Source organism: Rana temporaria, chromosome 4 (genome assembly GCF_905171775.1).
Source record: "Rana temporaria chromosome 4, aRanTem1.1, whole genome shotgun sequence".
Classification (NCBI taxonomy): domain Eukaryota; kingdom Metazoa; phylum Chordata; class Amphibia; order Anura; family Ranidae; genus Rana; species Rana temporaria.
Genome location: NC_053492.1, coordinates 222,879,462 through 222,899,146, shown reverse-complemented (window position 1 = coordinate 222,899,146; position 19,685 = coordinate 222,879,462). Strand labels below are relative to the sequence as shown.

The window sequence follows — 19,685 nt, the reverse complement described above, 5'->3', positions numbered from 1 at the left end:
CTCTTATTCAGTAGTGTCCTAATTATAGGAGTTGTCTAAAACTCCTATTAGAGACTCCAGGATGGAACTCTGGGTCTCCCAGGACTGGGGTGAGGCGGGAAGCTTACAATAGTAATTTGGCAGATTATTTGGCTGCTCTAAGGGCCCATAGGGTTGGACATATTATCAAGTGTTCCCTAAGGTCCGTCAAGAGGGTGGATACAAGGGAAACAACAAAAGGCGATATGTTAGATTGCTCCAGTGAGATCCACTGCTTATATTCATGATCTCTGCACCAGACTATTACTTTGGATAGGTAAGTCTCTTGATGGTATTTTGGTGGATATGGGAACGTGATGCCGCTGTACAGCTTGGGCATTGAAAGATAAAAGTGAGAAACTCACGGATGGGATCTCAACAAAACAAATTTGAGGAATTCTCTCACGAGTGCTTTCAAGTAGCTCTGTGGGATTGAAATCAGGAGAGACTAGAAAAAGTAAAGCACGCAAGACATGAAAGTGATTTTTAGGATAGCCATCCTTCTGAACCAGGTGTATGTGTGAGTATGCCAAACCAAACATCCTCTTTTATGGAGTTTAGCAAGGGTGGGAATTTAGCTTTAAAGATCTTGTGCCTAGGTAAATTATGTGGAAGGTTGTCCACTGAAAGGGAAACTCTCAACATAGGTGAACCACACAAGATGGAGTCAAAGAGAGATTCAACGTTTTCTGACTTGTGGTAGTTGATTGTTCTCCATATTTATGTAATTAGATTAGAAGGTTTGGAAAAATTATCGCAGGAGAAAATATGAATTATAAGGTCATCTATGATATGCCCTACCCACACAGGGACCTTTAATGCTGGGAGGCCCAAGGAAGTCAGGTAGTGCTGAATTTGTTGAAGCTTTTAATTCAAAGTGTCCATGGTCCATGGGCCTGGTAGATTATACAAGGTACCGTAGTACTCTTGAAATGCAGAACTGATTTGTGATGAGGTGTGGATGTGCCTACCCTTAGTGTTAGTTACATAGGAAATGTAGGTTTTGACAGTCAATTCCCTAAGGGAACAGGATAACAACCTGCCTGGCTTATTATCAAACTTGTTATAAGTTTGCCAAGTCTTATTGTTATATAAGCTGAGAGATGACAGGTTCTTCCTTTAAATTTTGAGTTCAGCTGCCATAGCAAGGGCTAAGGATTTCTTGTGAGACATTTTAAGGTTTTCAACTGGTCCAACTTTTGTTGGAGCTGCAGGGATCAAGCCTTTTTTTTGTTTTATTGCTTGTTTAGTGAGGTATCCCTTTATAATACATTTGTGATTTTTCCACAGCATTGGAGAGTCACAACACACAACACAAGTATGTAAAATGCCCTGAAAGGAAACAAAGGGACCAGACATCCTGACAATGAGAACCAAAATATTCTCAAAGTAAGTTAATTCAGACAACACAAAAGAGCTGAGGAGCATGTCAGCATAGATAAATATTGCATGGGCCTACTTGCATTAATTGTCAGTTAGAGCCCCCAATCAATCCATTTCACCCCCTGTCCCCCGCACCAAGCCCCAAGTCACAGTGGACAGACGTGGGCAGCAGCAACAGGCAGGTACGCCGGGGGGCCCAGTCCCAGTTCTCAAAAGTATAGACATATCCCATATAGCAAATGGAAAATGCCTCACTATAAGATCATAAGGTATGTTGTGGTGCTTAAATATGCACTGCATAGTTCCCCACATGATCGCTCAGAGGGCATAGGGACAGTCCCTGAAACGAGAGTGTTGTATAAATGGTTGTGTCCACGACAATGGTCCTCCCCAACAACCCCCTGAGACACTGCTCATCACTGTTCAGCCAATATCATGTCGCTGCCTAGGACAGTGCAGCAAGGAACATTCTGGTGCTGGAAGGGACCTAGGGTTCTAGTCCTAGTATGGTCAGCAACAACAGGGGAAAGAGTCCGCTCTCACATAGTGCATGCTCGGGTTCTCATCTGGGTAGAACTCTAGGCTGCATCAATCTCAGGACCATCTACCCCCCAGTCCAGGAGCGCACCCTCTAGAATGGGAATATGGTCCATACAACAAAGTCAGGTTTAATAAACAGCAGAAACAGTTTATCTAAAGAAACAGAGTGTGTCATAAATCTGTGAGGCACAAGACACCAGTCTAGGCCCACTTGACATATGACATAATAATCAAACATAAGTTTAGCAAGGCAAGAATAATTTGTGTAGGGCTGTATAGAATGAAAACATTACATCAACCCCCATGTGCCTTGCATGTGTGGCTCAATATGAGCCTACAATATAACATAACATAGCATAAGAAAGACTGGTGGGTAGGAGAGCCGAGAAGGGGACAAGCCAAGGAGAGAGGTCATATGACTTAGGCCTGGCTAACAATAAAGTAGAAGAGAGTAAACTCTCCCTCGGGTTCAGCCCCCCATCACTGCCCTCTACAGACAGCATTACTGGTAGGCAGACGGCAGAACAATGATTATGATGTCAACTCGACTGTAGCCTATAGCAGAGTCCCCTGTTAGATAGAGAGTTCTGAGACAACAGTGTTCACTGAGATTAGAGGGCCCTGGGCTTATCTATTACTCACTGTTGCTCAGTGTTGGGTCTTGCCAGTTGCTTCATTGAGGGATGCAACAGGTTGAGCGGGATTAGGTCTGCTAGGGTTGCAGTGATGGCAGCTCTTGTGGGATCTCCACTGACATCTGGGACTTGCACATCTGGTATATGCAGGAACTCCAACAAGCTCCCATAGCCTAAGGTGGTGGCATCTTTCCAGATAAGAATTTGGAAAGAGTATTCCCAGACTCCTTTTGTGACAAGCAAGTCCAACAATGGCTTAAGCCAATGTCACAGTTGGAATGTCCTGCGAGACAGGCCATGTCAAATTTAAATGGAAGCCCCATCAAATTCAACTGGGCCCAAACACCAGGCCTTGTGCAAGGACTCTTCTTTGGCATTATATAAGGGGACCCTGCAGAGTGTGTCCCTGGGTCTGTCCATATAGACCTATCCTATAGACCCTGCCCAACTCAAGAACCTCCCCTGGCTCTAAGGTCCCAATTAAAGGTCACCTCTTGATGGATGTAAAGGGTGCGAAGGTGCTGCTCCTGGAGGGCATATTTGGTTTTGAGCTGGAAGAGTCTATCTTTCAAAGATAAGTGATCTGTTTCCAGTGTGTCTACCCAGACAAAGAGTTGTGTTACTGTGTTTTGTACCTCTTTTAATTCCAACCTGAGCATCTGTTGTATCATTGTGGCTAAGGTTTAAAAGTTGGCTTTGGTCATGAAGGAGGCAGAGAAGGCCTTGGAGCCTTGATATGAGGGCAGTGCAGGCAGCCAGCCTGAGCTAGGAAGCTGCATTCATGCTGAGGAGTCTGAGAGGGTGCTGGGGAGAAACCACCTGTGCTCGCAGGTAGAAAGCCTTGTGGACAGTTATCCTCAAGGGATAAGTAAGGCTCCACAGACAGGGAGTCAGGGGCGGCATGTCCCATCATAGTAGGCAGTGGGCACCATATTGGAATCCAGAGTCTCACTCAGGCCAGGTTCTCCATGAGCAAAAAGGTTGCCATGAGAGACTTGAGGGTGGCAGGGGTTGGTCCTGCATTTTCTTCATGCCCTTGGGCATAGTCAGGATTTGCTATATGCTCTGAAAAAGCCAGGCTGTAACTGGCAGAAACCATTTAGCTGGAGCTGAGTTCATTACTATTATTTCATAATTTAAAACATTAAACCAAGATTTGCACTGTTGTTTAATATCAACCAAAATATATTAGTATACTGTAGTTCTTTATTGCAATAAACCTTTTTCTTATGGAAAACTTGAAAACGTGGCCCAATAACTTTGGGCACAATTTTACATACAACTACATATTACAACCTAAACAAATGGACTTATTAATTAACACATTTTCAAAAAATCATTAAGAGTAATTAGCTTTACAATAAGTTTATTATAGACAGATCATTGGAAGATTAATTTTGACTGGTTACTAAGAGGCTTATTGTACAGTGCTGTTTGTTCTATAACATAAACCTAATTAGAATCAAATAAAATAAACTGCACCAACATTTAAAGCTTGTACATAACTTGATAAATCATTTGCTATTTTGGTTTTCCGACCTTCTTGATGTAATTTTGATTGACATTCAGCACCTTTTGTTTAAGTTTACTTGCACTATTTTCCTCTTTTATAGTCCTTTGTTTTATGCTGTTATTATTCAGCAGGATGTATGTTTTTGTAACAAAGGAGATGTCTTATTAAGAATGGAAAATGTGCATGTCTGTGTTTTGAATGCTTATTTTTTAATGAGGTATGCTTGAAGATCTTGGTCAGATTTATTTCCTGTCTTTTGAAGAAGGAGACCCCTGGAGAGGGCAAGGTCATTTTTCATCTGTGTTGATTAATATTTAAAAAAAAATAACATACATTGTCTTTTACAAGAAAACATATGCTTTAAAAGATTATATAAAATATAGTTTGATTTGCTACGTGTTGGCACAGCATGATGTTTTTGTAAATGCTTTTGGCAATAAGTACACTTTGCAAGTTGTATAAGCTTGTGAAAAATTACTATATGTTTTTGTCATATTATTTTTTACTGTAAATGTTGAATATAATAAAGATCACATATGTAATTAGGCTGCTGCAATGTAAATTTGTATAGTCTTCAAAATAGGGAATGTGTGCTTATTCAAAAAATGCCATGGCAGAACCAAGTGTTTTTGTTTTCCTCTGGGCAAACTGCAATACAAATTGCATTCTGATTTAAGGTCCTAATTTAAAAAGAATACCAATCACAGTCTGACTTTATTTTGGTAACTTGCAATGCATATCACGGTCAGATAAAAAAAAAACAGGTTCACTTTGCTCCCCCGCCCTTCTCCTTAGTCCTTATTCTATTCTAAGCTAACCTTTTACTCAGATGCCTATTTACCTCATTCCAATAGTGACAATCTCCTAACAATCTTGTTGGATGCTACCCACACCTGTCGTAACTTCTCATAAATTTGAATGGACTATACCTGTATCAAGGAGTAAGGCCTAATTCAAGAATAGAAAGTTACTTTGTGGGCAACACCGAGAACATTTATTCGCTGAGACTGTAAACACTGGGGGGACTGACATCATCAAAAAGAGGTAAGCAGGCTCCAGAATAGGGTGGGAGAGGCTAGCATAGGACAATTGGTTGGGATGTTTTAAATCTAAGGCCTTGTACTCACGACCGGATCTGTGCGCTGGAAACTGTCTGCCGGACAGTTTCCGGCGTACAAGGCTGATTTTTGTTTGGTTCCGCTGGCTTGTACACACCAGCGGACCAAATTACCGTCGTACCGGAACGCGTGCACGTAAACTACGTACGACGTCACTATAAAGGGGAAGACCAAACTTAATGGCGCCGCCCTCTGTTCCTCTTTTGCTAGTTACGGGTTTGCTCGTGTTAGTGAAGGTTTGGTTAGAGCTGATTCGCGCTTCTCGGTCTCCAGGCTTTGACAGCGTGTATTCACGGGTTCAGTGCGTGTGCTTGCGGTAACGTAGTTGTCATTCGGCTATAGGCTAGCAGGTTGTTTCTGCTTTAGCAGTTGCATCCTGTGCGCTCGTATCTGTTTGTCACACGTTCATCGCAGGTAGTGCTGGATTTGCGAGTGCTTTCTGTTTGAGTGTGTTCTTGACTGACCAGCCGGCCGGTTTGAAGCCATGATGGAGCAGCAGCGTCAATTTTCGCGAGTTGGTGCTGTTTATGGGATGGCTGCTGGATATGTTCATTTTTCCAGTACTTTGGCCAGAAACAGGGGGCGGAGGCGTTTCTGGACCAAGAATTGGTTGCGCCAGCGTGACCAGTTCTCACATATGCCTCTGCTTAGGGAACTCCAGGAGAATAATCCTAATGACTTTAGGAATTTTCTCCGCATGACGGACCCCGTATTCAACAGTCTGCTGGAACTTCTGTCCCCCTATATCACGAGGCAGGACACTGTGATGCGCCAAGCCATCACGGCCGAGCAGAGGCTTATTGCCACGTTGCGGTACCTGGCGACTGGGAGGAGCCTGCAGGACCTCAAGTTCTCGACAGGCATCTCTCCGCAGGCGCTTGGGGTCATCATACCGGACACGTGTGCTGCCATCATCAAAGTTCTGCATGAGGAGTATATTAAGGTAAGTTTCCTGGCTGTAATAATGTTGCCAACTAACTTTATTTTTAATTTCCCAGATATGCTGTGTGTTTAACTAACGTTCCCTTTTCTCCCTATGCATGTTGATATAAGCTTTACATGTTTTATTCTTGGCCTACCTGCATATTTGTCCCTTACCCAATATTAACCTGTCCAGCATGCTATCCTAGGGACAAACCCACCTTGCCATTTTTTAAAACAGGACTTTTTGGTTTTTGTGTCCCCCCCCCCCTTCAAACTTTTATTGTCCCCATCAGAGGGCTGTGGAGTCTCTTAATGAAGTGGCCCTATATATTTCATTTCCCAAATTCTCCATGCACATTTTTCTAATGCAATTGTAATACTTTGAAGTGTCACAAGGATGCTTGTAGGATGTTTTTGTTCCAAAGTACTAAATCTCTTTTTTTGTTTGTCCCCACAGCTACCCTCCACACCACAGGAATGGCAGTCTGTGGCTTCCCAATTTGCCCAGCGGTGGGATTTTCCGAACTGCGGTGGAGCAATAGATGGGAAACACGTCCGCATTGTGCCCCCACCCCACTCGGGGTCCTACTATTATAATTACAAGGGTTATCATAGTATTGTGTTGATGGCGGTGGTGTCGGCACAGTATGAGTTTCTATATGTGGACGTGGGGAAGAATGGCCGGATGTCTGATGGGGGAGTGTTCGCACGGACTGATTTCTATGATCGTCTCCAAGCTGGTGGTCTGGCATTGCCACCAGATGAAGAGAATGTGGAAGGACTTCCGTTTGTGTTCCTAGCGGACGAGGCTTTCGGGCTTGGTCCTCACCTCATGCGGCCTTTTCCCCAGAGGACCCTCACCTCAGAGAGGAGTGTGTTTAATTTTCGGTTGGCCAGGGCTCGGAGGGTAGTCGAGAATGCCTTTGGGATACTCACCAACCGGTTCCGCCTGTTCAGGACATCGATACATCTGGCGGAATATAAATTGGACACCGTTGTATTTGCCTGCTGCATTTTGCACAACTTTTTACGCAGGCACTCCCAGACGTACCTACCCGACATCGGTTCTGAGGCAAGACTACCCTCAGATCCCCTTCCCGGGCTGGACACTGGTCGCGCTGGCTTGGCCCCCCAATCAGCTCGTGAGGTACGCGACAAATATGTTGAGTACTTCATGGGTCGGGGGGCCATTGCTATGCCAGATCATATTTCTTTCTAATTCGGCCCCCAAAGAAAGGAATATTCTCACAAAGAATAAATAATTAGACCATTGGACTTTATACAGTTGTTTGTCATTAATGCTTTTTCTCTTTTTATCTGTCTTCCTGGTTCTCTAACTAACTTCTTCAATTTTACTGCATAATTGATTTCTCCACTTTTAGTAAATAACCACATTTAGCACAGTATTCACTCATCTACAAACAGGGTATTGAGTCTAGAAATAAGAAGCAACTCCATTTGTAAATTTTGAGGTCAAGTTTTTTAATTTTTGCTTGTTCATGACCCCAAAAATTATTTTATATTTTTTTCATTACTCCCTGCTTTTGTACTTAGGAGTCTACAAAAATGTTTTTTTTTTTTTTTTTTTTTTCAGGTAATTCAACAAAAAATATTATGAAGATTATACATTTTTTAACAATTTCACAGTTTTGTTTATCAAATATAGTTCGATTTATTGTTTACATATATATATATATATATATAGAATATTTTTGGTGGGGTGTTTACCGCCTTAGTATTTTTTATTCTCGGCATATTTTTTATGCACCAAAACCAATATTTCTTACATTTTTTATTTTTTTTTGGTGTTTATTCTTTATGGTCTAAACTTTATAGTATCCAAAAATGTCCAAATTGGTCAAAAAGTAAAAAAATAAAATTATAAAAATATAAAAACTCACAACAGCAGTCAGTCATGGTGTGCTTTCACACTGGAACACGCCAAAATTTGAAGATACACACATTCAGTGCAAACTCGCCAAATGTCATTGGTTCAACAGACAAATGGCCACATGTGCTATCTGACATCATGGGTGATCAATGTCTGTGTTTTGTGGGAGCAAACCCTTCCTCTCAACTACTTGAGGATGGAGGAGGGGGTTGGACCCACAAAGCTCAGACACTAGATATTCTGTGATGGCAGATAGCACATGTTGGCACACTGTGTGTGTATCTTCAAATTTTGGCGTATTCATTATTAAAACAGTAAAAATGTTTGTGGGGGCGGGGGATGGGCGGGGGGTGTTTCAGTCTTTGACACGGCCCATCATGTCAATAATATTTTTAAAATTAGATTCGATGACCATCATTCTTTGCCGCATATTGTCCATTTCCGTGCTGCATTCCAAAAGGACATTTGTTACATTCTGTTCCATGAGAAACATCCTTTCATGCATATTGTGCATTTCAGTGCTGCACTCCATTACCTGCTGAATAATTATAGCAGCACTTGCACGTGAAAATATTGACACACCATCCTCCTCCCCTAAAAAAAAAAAAAATGGTCATTTCCAAAATTAGTTTTCGATGAGGCCTATCTACATATGTTTTTTTTAATCAAGCTAGGGTGACACTGACCTGATGGGCTTCTCCTTTCCACCTCTTCGACATCTTCTATCACTCCTCCTTCTTCCACCACCTCCCCATCATCTTCTATCACTCCTCCTTCTTCCACCACTTCCCCATCATCTTGGACTCCTCCTTCATCCATCAATCCACCTTCTTTCAATTCGCCAAATTGTTCTTCCGCCACTTGCCCTTCATCTGCTATAAATTCTAAGTCCAAAATTACTTCTTCCTCCTCTCTTCCTTCCTCCTTTCTTCCTTCCTCCTCTCCTTCCACATCCTCTTCTCCTTCCACATCCTCTTCTCCTTCCACATCCTCTTCTCCTTCCACATCCTCCTCCTCCTCCACATGTTGAGATGGAAGATTTTGGCCTTGTCTGGCCCTCTCTGCCTCCTCCAAATGCTGGCGACTTCTTTCCCCTGAAATAAAAACAAAAAAATGTAGACTCATCAGCACACAGATATTGGAGAGCATAAATCGCATACATTGCTTAGAAGATGCTTTCATTTAGTTACTTTTATCTTTCACCAAACCTACATTTTGGAATTACTTCTATGGCAAGCTCTGATCCTGCCCCTTTTTAGCAAAGTGACACACATGGATGTCCCCCCTAAACTGTATTTCTGGGAGACCCTACCAAAACACATTTTTTGATTTGGGGAGACACAGGTGCTCTGCATTGCAGATGTGAAAACATCTGCTTTATTACCACTGTTTTTAGAATGAATCCTGTTTGCCTTTCCCATTCTCCTAATTTTATTTTTTAGAACTAGCTTTTACACAATGTTTACAAACAAAGTTTTTGGCCAGTGAGCCATGTCCAGGTGTGTTGTTCCTGGAATAACCGAGCCTTTCTGAGAAACTATGTGATGTTACGTGGTTTACTAAGAACACTATTTGTAAATATGTAGGTATTTATGTCATAAAAAATAAATGACAACATGTCTTTAAAATTACAAGCAGGCCAAGGTGGCAGATGGTGAAATATACATGGCAACACATTATTGCAGACAATCACCCACCCCCCCCCCCCAACCCCAATATATATTTACTTACTTTTACGCAGAATTTTAAGTATTTTCTTCATCTGATGTGGCTCCCTCAATTTTAAGTCTGACCAGCGTTTCCTCAGCTGTTCCTTGGACCTGGTGATCCCAAACATCCTCTGCATTCTCCTCGCCACCTTGTCCATAATATGTGCCTTTCGGCGGTTAGGGGTCTTGTATGGCCCTAATTCACCATCATAGTCCTTCTTTCGCATGATGTAAACTAACTCCACCATTTCCTGGAACCGCATATTAGTGGCTTTGTATCTTCTTGGCCTTGATCGGGACGTCCCTGCCTCTGTCCCTTCACTTGTGGCATGAGAGCATCGTGCCCGCTCGTGTGACATCGCCATCTTTCCTTTCCCACAGAGATTATGGGCGTGGAAAAGATGAATTCTTACGCCATGGGCGGAGAAGAGGGCGGCGTTTAATACATACGCGGAGTGTAGAGAATGCAAACAACGTGTTTACGTAGGTTACGCGGAGAATCTTCGATCGCATCCTGAACATACACAGTTAACGCCATATTTCCTAAACTCATTGATTAGGGGCCTAGCAAAGGTGACGAGGGCGGGGTTTAATAAATACGCGGAGTGTAAAAAAGGTGCACGCCGTGATTACGCATCTTACGCGGTAATTAGGCGAGCGTGAGAAACGAGGAGCGAGAGACAGGAAGGTAAGGAAATTAAAAATGGGATCAGCAGAGGCCTGGAAAATGTAGACACATGGGATGGGGGTTTGGGCTGTTGGTTGCACCCTTTTTAAGCTATTCTGTCTATGGGGTACCACAATGTTATTTTGGTATCCAAATGCTTTTGGACAACTCACAAAATAGAGATGTGAACAATGCTGTACCACATTGACAAGTTTTTGAATGGTGTATTCAGATCAGGCAAAGTATTGTTCAAGTGTTGGTTGTACAGAGGTCATTAGGAAGTGTCTTTTATGTCATCCATTGTCAGGGGCATGAGATTTACACATGAAAGAGTGCCTAGATGAATACTGTCATTTGTAAGCATTGTTTATTTTTCTATATTAAAAATATTTACTGCAATGTTAACAATGGCTCTGCATCTAGCAAATCAATGTTTGGTACAACCAATGCGGCCGAGCTGCCAATCATTGTTTAAACAAGATAGACTGTGTTTGTAATTAGATATAGGTAATAAATTTGAAGACACATATTATATCAAGGTCAACGCTGATCCTTTTGAATATTTATTTTTCTTTGGTTTATGTTTTGCGAATCTAGACTCCAAAAGAAATATAATTTTTCAAAAAGTGAAATGGACCTCCTACAAACAAAGGAAGCTATAGAGGCCTTACTCCAAAAATATCAGGAGACGCCCATCCTGTGGAATTCCAAGCACTCGTTATATTGTAATAAAGATGTACGAGCGGCAGCACTAGAAGAGCTAGCAAACTATATGCAAACATGGGTGCCAGGATGCACTGCCAACATGGTGAAGGATAAACTTGCCAACCTCAGAAGCACATACAGGAGAGCATACAAAGCTAATAAAAGCAAAAAATCGGGAGCAGCAGCAACACAAGCAAAGGAACCCAAACTGTGGTATTATAAACAGATGGCTTTTTTGCGGGACGAAATGGAAGGCAGGAAAACGATGTCGAGTCTTTCTTCCAACCTTTCCTCCATGCTACCTTCCAGCGGACATTCCCCAGATGACCACAGCCCTGCAGAGTCGGAGGAAGAGGGCCTGGCTGACAGAGATGCAGATCTGCCACCCTTCGATGAGGAGGTATAGTAGTTTCCTCTATATTTCTGGCGTAAATAATTCTTGGTGGATTAATGATTTGATATTGTAAAAGAAAAGTCAAGCTGGGAAAAAGCCAAAAAAAAAGGTGTACAGACAAATAGGTGTCAGGGATGACAACTGCAGGGGTCAGAAGTAGAGTGTATTCAAGTAATAATGAACAGAAAATACTAAACGAAAAGCATGAAAATGAGTGTGGTTTTATTTTGCGAAATTGTAAAAAATGTCCTTTTTTTGGCACACAGGAAGAAGAGATCAGCCAGGAGGTGGCAGATCCTCACGTGTCTGTCAGCCAGGAGGAGGCCGGGGTCAGTGGCAGCCAGGAGGAGGCCGGGGTCAGTGGCAGCCAGGAGGAGGCCGGGGTCAGTGGCAGCCAGGAGGAGGCTGGGCCCAGTGGCCTGCAGCAGGTCCCCCCGGCCAGGAGAACCACCACCAGCCAGTCTTCTCCCCCCCAGGTGAGGCCATCAGGCCGAAGGAGGCAGTTGAGGCCTGTGGAGGAGGCAAGCCTCCGCATGATACAGGAGGCAAGCGCCATCATGAGGGCCCCCCTCAACCCCACAGAGGCCTTCAGTGCCTCATTGGCCCACGATTTGAATGAAGGGGAGGAGGACCAGAGAAGACTGGCAAAGGCCCTGATGAACCAGGTCCTTTGGTGGATGCAGAAGGGCCTGCTGACCCCAGACACTGGGCTATGTGACCCGGCCCGGCTTGCGGAACACCATCCTCCTGCTGCCACATCGACCCCACCTGCAAGACCCCGTGTTAGATCCGCTGGAAGGCTGCCTGGAGGGAAGGCTGGAAAGAGGAGGAAACGTTGATTCTCTGCCTTCCATTTCCTTCCACATAAAGGACATATTGTTTGGACTACCACAGTTTGGGTTCCTTTGTTTCTGTGCTGCTGCTTCATATTTTTGGGTTTGGCTCCTGAGGCTTGGAAGTTTATCCTTCACCATGTTGGAAATGCAAGTTTGCATATAGTTTGCTATCTATTCTAGTGCTGCCGTTCTGTTTTTTTTTTTGTGATGACATTTGCCTAAATAAATGGCTTTTTGCTTTCATTTGAAAACATGTCTATTGTTTGTTATACTGTGGGGATTATTAGGCAGCAAACCTTTAATAAATATACAATGGGTCATTTACAAAGGACACACTCCTTGGGGGGGGGGGACATTTGGTGTGCCAACATGGTTTAATATTCTCAAATGAAACACCAAAAAAAAAAAAAAAAAAATTACAAATAAAAAAACATGTTAAAAAATATTAAACTAAATGGTGACATAACTAGAAACAACACAAAACAAAAAAAGATGCACATTCCTTTACAAAAATGACTACTATAAATTATGGAGGACCACCAACCAAAACACACGTCTGGCATAGAAAACATTATTAAAGGATTACATCACAAGCAAGAAATGTGACATTTCAGTATGGGACAACTCTATTGAAATTGCATCAGCAAGAGAACGGGGTTATTCTAGCAAGAGAAGAATTAATAAAACGAGGCAAGAAAATGTGGTTTAGTGCGCCTTTTTAAGACATTGTTCTCTTGCTAGAATAAAAGGTTTCTAATGACGAATGTGCCATATCCCAAACAAACGCGAGTTTTACCTGAACGAGCGCTCCCGTCTCCTCATTTGGACTGAGCATGCGCGGGGTTTTTGTACGCTGCTTTTGTGTACAGACGACCGAACATGTCTGACGGACACGATTCCAGCAGACTGTTTTAAAGCAAGACCAGGAAACAGTTGTTCGTTGGAAAACGGTCTGGCCGACGAATGTTTGCTGGAATCCTGTCCGTTACTGCCTACACACGAATGAACATGTCCGCTGAAACTGGTCCGCGGACCAGTTTCAGCAGACATGTTTGGTCGTGAGTATGGGGCCTAAAGTGAACCCGTACTTTAAAAATCTGCTGTCTAAAAGTAAAGATAGTATTTCATTTTTCTACAAATTTTAAAAATTAATCCATAGTTACATGAGATAATATATTACTTTTAAATCATAAACAATTTATGTTTATCATTTCTGCACACTTATATTAGAACTTATCATACAAAACCATCGTCATATAGTTGGAATATAAGTGTGATAACTATGAAAACTAACCATAATTTGAGCATGTCCATTTGGAAAGGAACTTGAAGAGTCTGCATTTATTGGATCCTGACAGTTTCTAAGCCGACATCTGAAAGCATCCTGGACCTGTAAGAACAATACATAGTATAATTTAGAACATGTATAAAAACTTTCATTTGATTTGTGCTACCTTTGTTATACATAACAAGTTAATTTTCAAATACGATCTTTTTTAAAAAAATACAAATTGCACTAATTTCCCTAAACTATAGGAAGAGGGAGTCTGTTTGTTTTAATTACTAGATCAGTCAGTGTTTTAATAAGAGAAAAACTGCAGGAATTTAGAGCACAGTTATAGTTATTTCATTTTAGGTAAATGGTCTCTGTTGTGCCAAGAGTCTAGTAACTCCTTGACAGGCAATGTATATGAGGCTTATGAAGTCTTATAGTCTAAATCATACGGCTGGTTCAAACTGCTCCAGACTCCTATGTGACTCCTATCAGACTCCTCTCCTTTTACCCCACCAAATATTCCTAGCTCAGCAGTTGACTTAGGCCTCATACACACGATAGGTTAACCGATGACAACGGTCCATCAGACCGTTCTCATCGGATGGACTGATCGTGTGTACGAGGCTTTATGGTTCCCTGTCCTGTTTTAATTATATATTTTCAATTTATTCAGTAATGTGTGTGATAAAACATTTTAATCATCTCAATAAGATTTTTAGGAGCTCCAGTTAGATGAAGCACAGAATTACTTTCTTTTGTTTAATTGTTCTATTTGTAATTGTAATGCTTGTATGCTGCAAGATGTCAATAAAACATTTGGAAACAATTTCTCTTTTATTTGATTTTTCTTTTGTATTTCAATTTTTATATTTATTTTTTCATCCCTAAAAATTTTAATAAAAATTAACAAAAAATACAGGTCAAGAGGTGCATATGTTTGTGAATACTATGTGTGTGAGGATACAAATAAAAAGCGAAATTAATCAAAACATGTTGTTGTTGAAGATAGATTAGCACAGTTACAATTTCTGTCAGGCATTTTTTCTGACCCAACTGGGGAGATTTATTTCTTACTTCCTGTCCCTGTATTGCCAGCACAATAAATAAAAGGTTTGGTCAGCACCACTACAGGAAGGTACAGAAAACAATAAAAACATTATATGAAGTTCTAACCTTGGTTTACTAAAAATATGTTTGCCTATGTCTATGTACATTGATCAGATTTCCTATCATGTCCTGTCCTATCCTGGCCCATGCCACACTGTGTAGTAAATCCAAAACACCCCTGTCTTGTATTTAACTCATATGTAATTTGTATGTAAAGATTTCAAATCAGCCTTTTCCCATTTTGATAAACAGCCTGACTTTCAGCTGAGTTTCTAGCCTATAATGTCCTTCTCAGGCCTTGTACACACGACCGAACATGTCCGCTGAAACTGGTCCGCGGACCAGTTTCCGCGGACATGTCCGACCGTGTGTAGGGCCTAGCAGACAGTTTTCCGGCCGAGCGAACAGGCTTCCAGCGAACAAAAGTTTCTTAGCATGCTAAGAAACTTGTCCGCTGGAAAGCTGTCCGTAGGACATGTCCGATGGTTAGTATGACTCATCGGACATGTCCGCTGGTTATGACGTATAACCAGCAGCCCGAAATCCCGTGCATGCGTCGAATTGATTCGACGCATTCGTGGAAGCATTGAACTTCCGCATCAGAGAACGTCAGTGTCGTATACGTCACCGAGTTCTCTGTCCGTGGGGATTTTGGTCTGATGGTGTGTACACGCATCAGACCAAAACCTCCCAGCAGACATGTCCGATGAAAACGGTCCGCGGACCGGAAAGAGGTAGGTGTGAAAATTTCAATTGTTAAAAGGCCTAGTTCATCTTTATCAAACAACTACCTTTGCAGATAAATTACATCTTTAGATAAAAACAAGCTGTGCAGCTTTGATCAAAGTTAAATCACGCACTATATATATAGGCCATTCTAACTGGAAAACTTCTAGGGCGTTACTAAGGACATGCTAATAGAAGCTTGGAGTTAGTGTTCACCACCACACAAAGATGCTCTTTCTCTGATTCAAAACTTCTCACATGCACTTTATCTTCCTCTGATTCAGTAGCTTTGACTCTGAGCTCAGAGTTTGAGAGTTCTCTCCTGTGATGTTGAAGGTGAACAGAAACACAAAGCTTCTCTTAGCAACATCATAGAAGTTTTCCAGTCAGGCTTCATGAGGCGCCTAAAAGGTCTAAACCTATAGCAAGGGTATTATTTAACTTTAGTCAAAGATGTACAACATGTTTTTATGTACAGCTGCCCCTTATCTGGATAGGCAGTTTTTTGGTAAAGGTGAACAAACCCTTTAAAGTTTCTTAGAGTATATAATGTCCTGCCTAATAATTATAATTAAATCATGTTAAGTTCAATCTAAGGTACCAAAAGGCAGTTGGTTTTGGGCATGTTTGTCCTACAGCAGACATGCTATGGCAATGTATGCAAAAGAAAATATAAGATTGTCTTTTTCATTCTATGAACTACTGATAGTGGTGCCGACTGCTTTTTACAGAGACATGAGCACTAATACAATCAGACACAAAAGAAAGATTGCACAACTATCAGATTTTGAACGCTATACAAGAGGTACAATAGTGGTGAAATGTTCAGAAGCAAGCTATATGGAATTGTTTTATTTGCCTTTATTTACTTTTTTAAATAGAAAAGAGAGTGTGTCAATAGAGAAACCATTCAGATAGTAAAAGTGGCCCTGGACCAGTGCACTTCCTTTATCAATACCATCATAACTCCCAACTTTCTGAGATGGGAATGAGGGACACCTATTAGCAATATATGTAGGCATAGGACACACCCCTTGCCACACACCCTTAAAGGAGAATTGTACAAAAAAAGATCAGTTAAACCCACAAGTTAATTTATTTACCACTACTATTCCTTTAAATTGGCCTTTGAAATTTACAAATGCAGCGATTTAGAATTGGAATAAAAGGTTTAGCACTGGGAAACACTTTTTGAATGATAGAAGGGGCATTTTATATACAGCTATATAGATCAGACCAAAATGAAGGACAAATGAGGAGGAAAGAGGAACAGAGGGACTTTGTTCCAAATCAGGGCCAGTCCCTCGGAATCAGAGACAGTTGGCATCTATGATATCATGGGTAAATTGAGGATGATTACTTTAGGGGGCATAGAGGGGACTCCACTTGCTGCTTCTCTTCTACTGGTTGGTGACATACTAAGGCTGATTTACTAAAAGAACTACTTTGATTATCCAATCATGTACAGGTTAAATCAACAGGAATTTGCTTCTCCTATAATTAAATATTTGAGGTAAATCTATACTTTTTTTGTGTGAACATTCCTAACTCCTATAGTAATTCAGCTACAGTATATCCAGTTATTTTTACAGTCATGAGACATTATCCAGCTTGACATATGGTAACAGTTTATAGATGAAGAGATGTTATATAGTGAAAACCAGTTAGTATGACAGTTGTCAAGAGATTCTGTACAGTGACATAAGTCACTATGACAGTCAGTGATAAATTATATAGTTACATTAGTTGGTGTCATTATTATATTTAGTAATATTAGCCAGTGGCAGATCATATATAGTGACTTTAGTCAATGTAATAGTTGGCAGAACATACTGCTAATGATCTTCTTAGGGAGTAGAGGCTGAAAAAAAATTCAGCTTTTTACATTTCCCTGACATACGATTGGGTGTATAAAGCTAATATTCTTGTCAGTGGCGGCCAATCCATAGAGGGTGCATGGACGATGCCTCCCGTATCCATGTGCCCAGCCCCCTGATCTACATATCAATGGACCATGGATTCCAATGTGGGATGGGTGTTTTTTTGAAGCACCTGATTAGAGCCAGAGGCTCTAATAGGCTTAAAGAATGGAGGCCTCAGAGTGCAAACCATTGCGCTCTGAGTCCACCCAGCTGTGTGACCATAACAAATACATTTTTGCTATTATGACACTAAAGTTCCTCCCCTGCTTCCCGATTGGCTAAAGCATCTAACGATCCTATTGGAAGACACACAGTGGAGGAAACTGTAGGAGCGGACACCGGAGCCTGTCCTCTCCAGGAGAGGACACCACAGCCCCCCAACACAAGCGGGTGAGTACCGGGATGGACTGCCCATGGGGGGGGGGGTGCTGTGCCACACCACACGGCCAGGGGGGTGTTGTTTGTTTGCCACCCCATCAAAGAAGAATCCACCAGCTGCCACTGATTCTTGCTCACTAACATTCATTTTGCAAAGTGAGTATTCTCATTACTAGGTGAACAGCCATTGCTTGTTTAGTAAATCAACTGCATTGTATACAGTGGTGTTCGTTTTCTCAGAGGGCAAGAAGATGGAATAAGAGGCATCACAATAGATAGGATGTGGATGATGAGTTGAGTGAATACAAATGGTATGAAAAAAAAGACTGCAGAAGACAGAGAGAAAGATGGCATCAGGAAAAGGCGCAGTAGTGATAAAGCTAGTGCTTTCAGAAATTAGATAACTAAAGGGCAACTATGTGCAGTTTATGTGGGGACTAAATAGGGTCACTTAAGCTCCCATGCACACAGGGTGTATGGCTTACTTATCAATAGCCTATGTCTATACATTGTACACATGTAAAGTTTGTGCTACTGTTTACATGCGTACAGTGCAAATAGACCATACTGGTCCTACTGGTTGTTAGAAAGTTGGCCACTCCAGGCACCTAATGTTCTTGTTTGCTAGGAAACAGACAGATCCTGAGGCCTAGCTTCTTTCATTGTTAGGATGGAAGCAGTTCCTGTCATCTAGTGTCCTTGGTTGCATGAACTCAGGCAGCTCCTGCTGAGCACGTGCAGAGTGACTCCAAAAGCTCTATCTTATCAGGAGATGGACTGGGGTAGTGGAAAAAGGGGAGGATAAAAGAAGACAGGATCAAACAGCATTTTTACAGAATGCAGAGAAATAACTCCTTTGGCTCCACAGTGAGTATAACATACTGCTTTACTGCATATAAAGATTTTTACTGTTTGTGGGTTTAGTAACACTTTAACGTGAACAGTAAAAATCCCATTAATGTAAGGCCCCTTTCACACGGTCGGACCTGTCAGTTTTGCCGGCCGTTCCATACATCTCTATGGAGCGTCAGATGTCAGTGGAGACATGTCTGCTGACATCTGACCCGATTCGCTAAAATCGATAAGTCGCCATCTGTCCATGGCGGATCGGATCGGGTGAGGTCTGATGAAAATGGACATGCTGTCCGTTTTCATCCGATCTCTCCATAGGAGACACCGGTGCTGGACAAGCCCCTCCCCACACAGTGAGCAGAGAGGGAATTGTCATCCGCCGGCTTAGTGGAGATCAGCGGAGAGATCTCCCGCTATGCTGGAGGACCGTCCCCGTGTGAAAGGGGCCTTAAGCAGCAGATCATCACAGTTTGATTGTAAAACGTATAGCTTTGCCACAAGATATTGCTTAATTCCCTCTAGAGCCGAGTAAGGGTTCAAAAGTCTCTTGAAATTATTTACTAAAGACGTTGAGAACTGCCGCACAATACACGTCAAAACTCCTTATCTGTCTACGTGATCTTAAACAGTGATTCAGAAAGTACTAAAACCAAAGCAAAGGCATAAAAGCAAGGTAGTTAGCATTTTCAAGAGTAGCCAGTGACGGCAGCCTAATTTTGTATCTCATGACAGGTTTTCTTAACCTGCCTGGCGGTCTTCCCGAGACTGACTCGGGGTTAGATTTTCCTGCTACGATCGGAAACCCCGAGTCAGTCTCGGGCTTGCCTCGCTAGATCCACAGGCACTTTTTACTTACCTTGTCCCTGGATCCAGCGATGCCACCGCGCTGTGTGAGCGAGCGGGACCTCGCTCGATTCACATAGTGCCTCCTTGTGACGCCGATCTCCGTTCCCTGCGACGTTACGACGATTTGTGGGGAAATTCGTAAAAAAAAAAAAAAATAATGACAGCAACAATTCTGCAACTGAGCAAATTTCAGTGATTTTAATTTGATTACATTATTGAATAATTTTTATTATAATTATATTATT

General features: G+C 41.9%; 1 protein-coding gene across 4 annotated transcripts in view; it reads right to left on the bottom strand.

The window, feature by feature from the left end:
• ADGRB3 (adhesion G protein-coupled receptor B3) overlaps positions 1 to 19,685 on the bottom strand; it is a 1,023,178-nt gene that overhangs the window by 66,159 nt on the left and 937,334 nt on the right. For all 4 annotated transcript variants that reach the window (XM_040349908.1, XM_040349906.1, XM_040349909.1 and 1 more), the window contains one exon: positions 13,628 to 13,723. In XM_040349908.1, the coding sequence (XP_040205842.1) occupies positions 13,628 to 13,723 (96 nt within the window). The remainder of the gene's footprint in view (positions 1 to 13,627; positions 13,724 to 19,685) is intronic.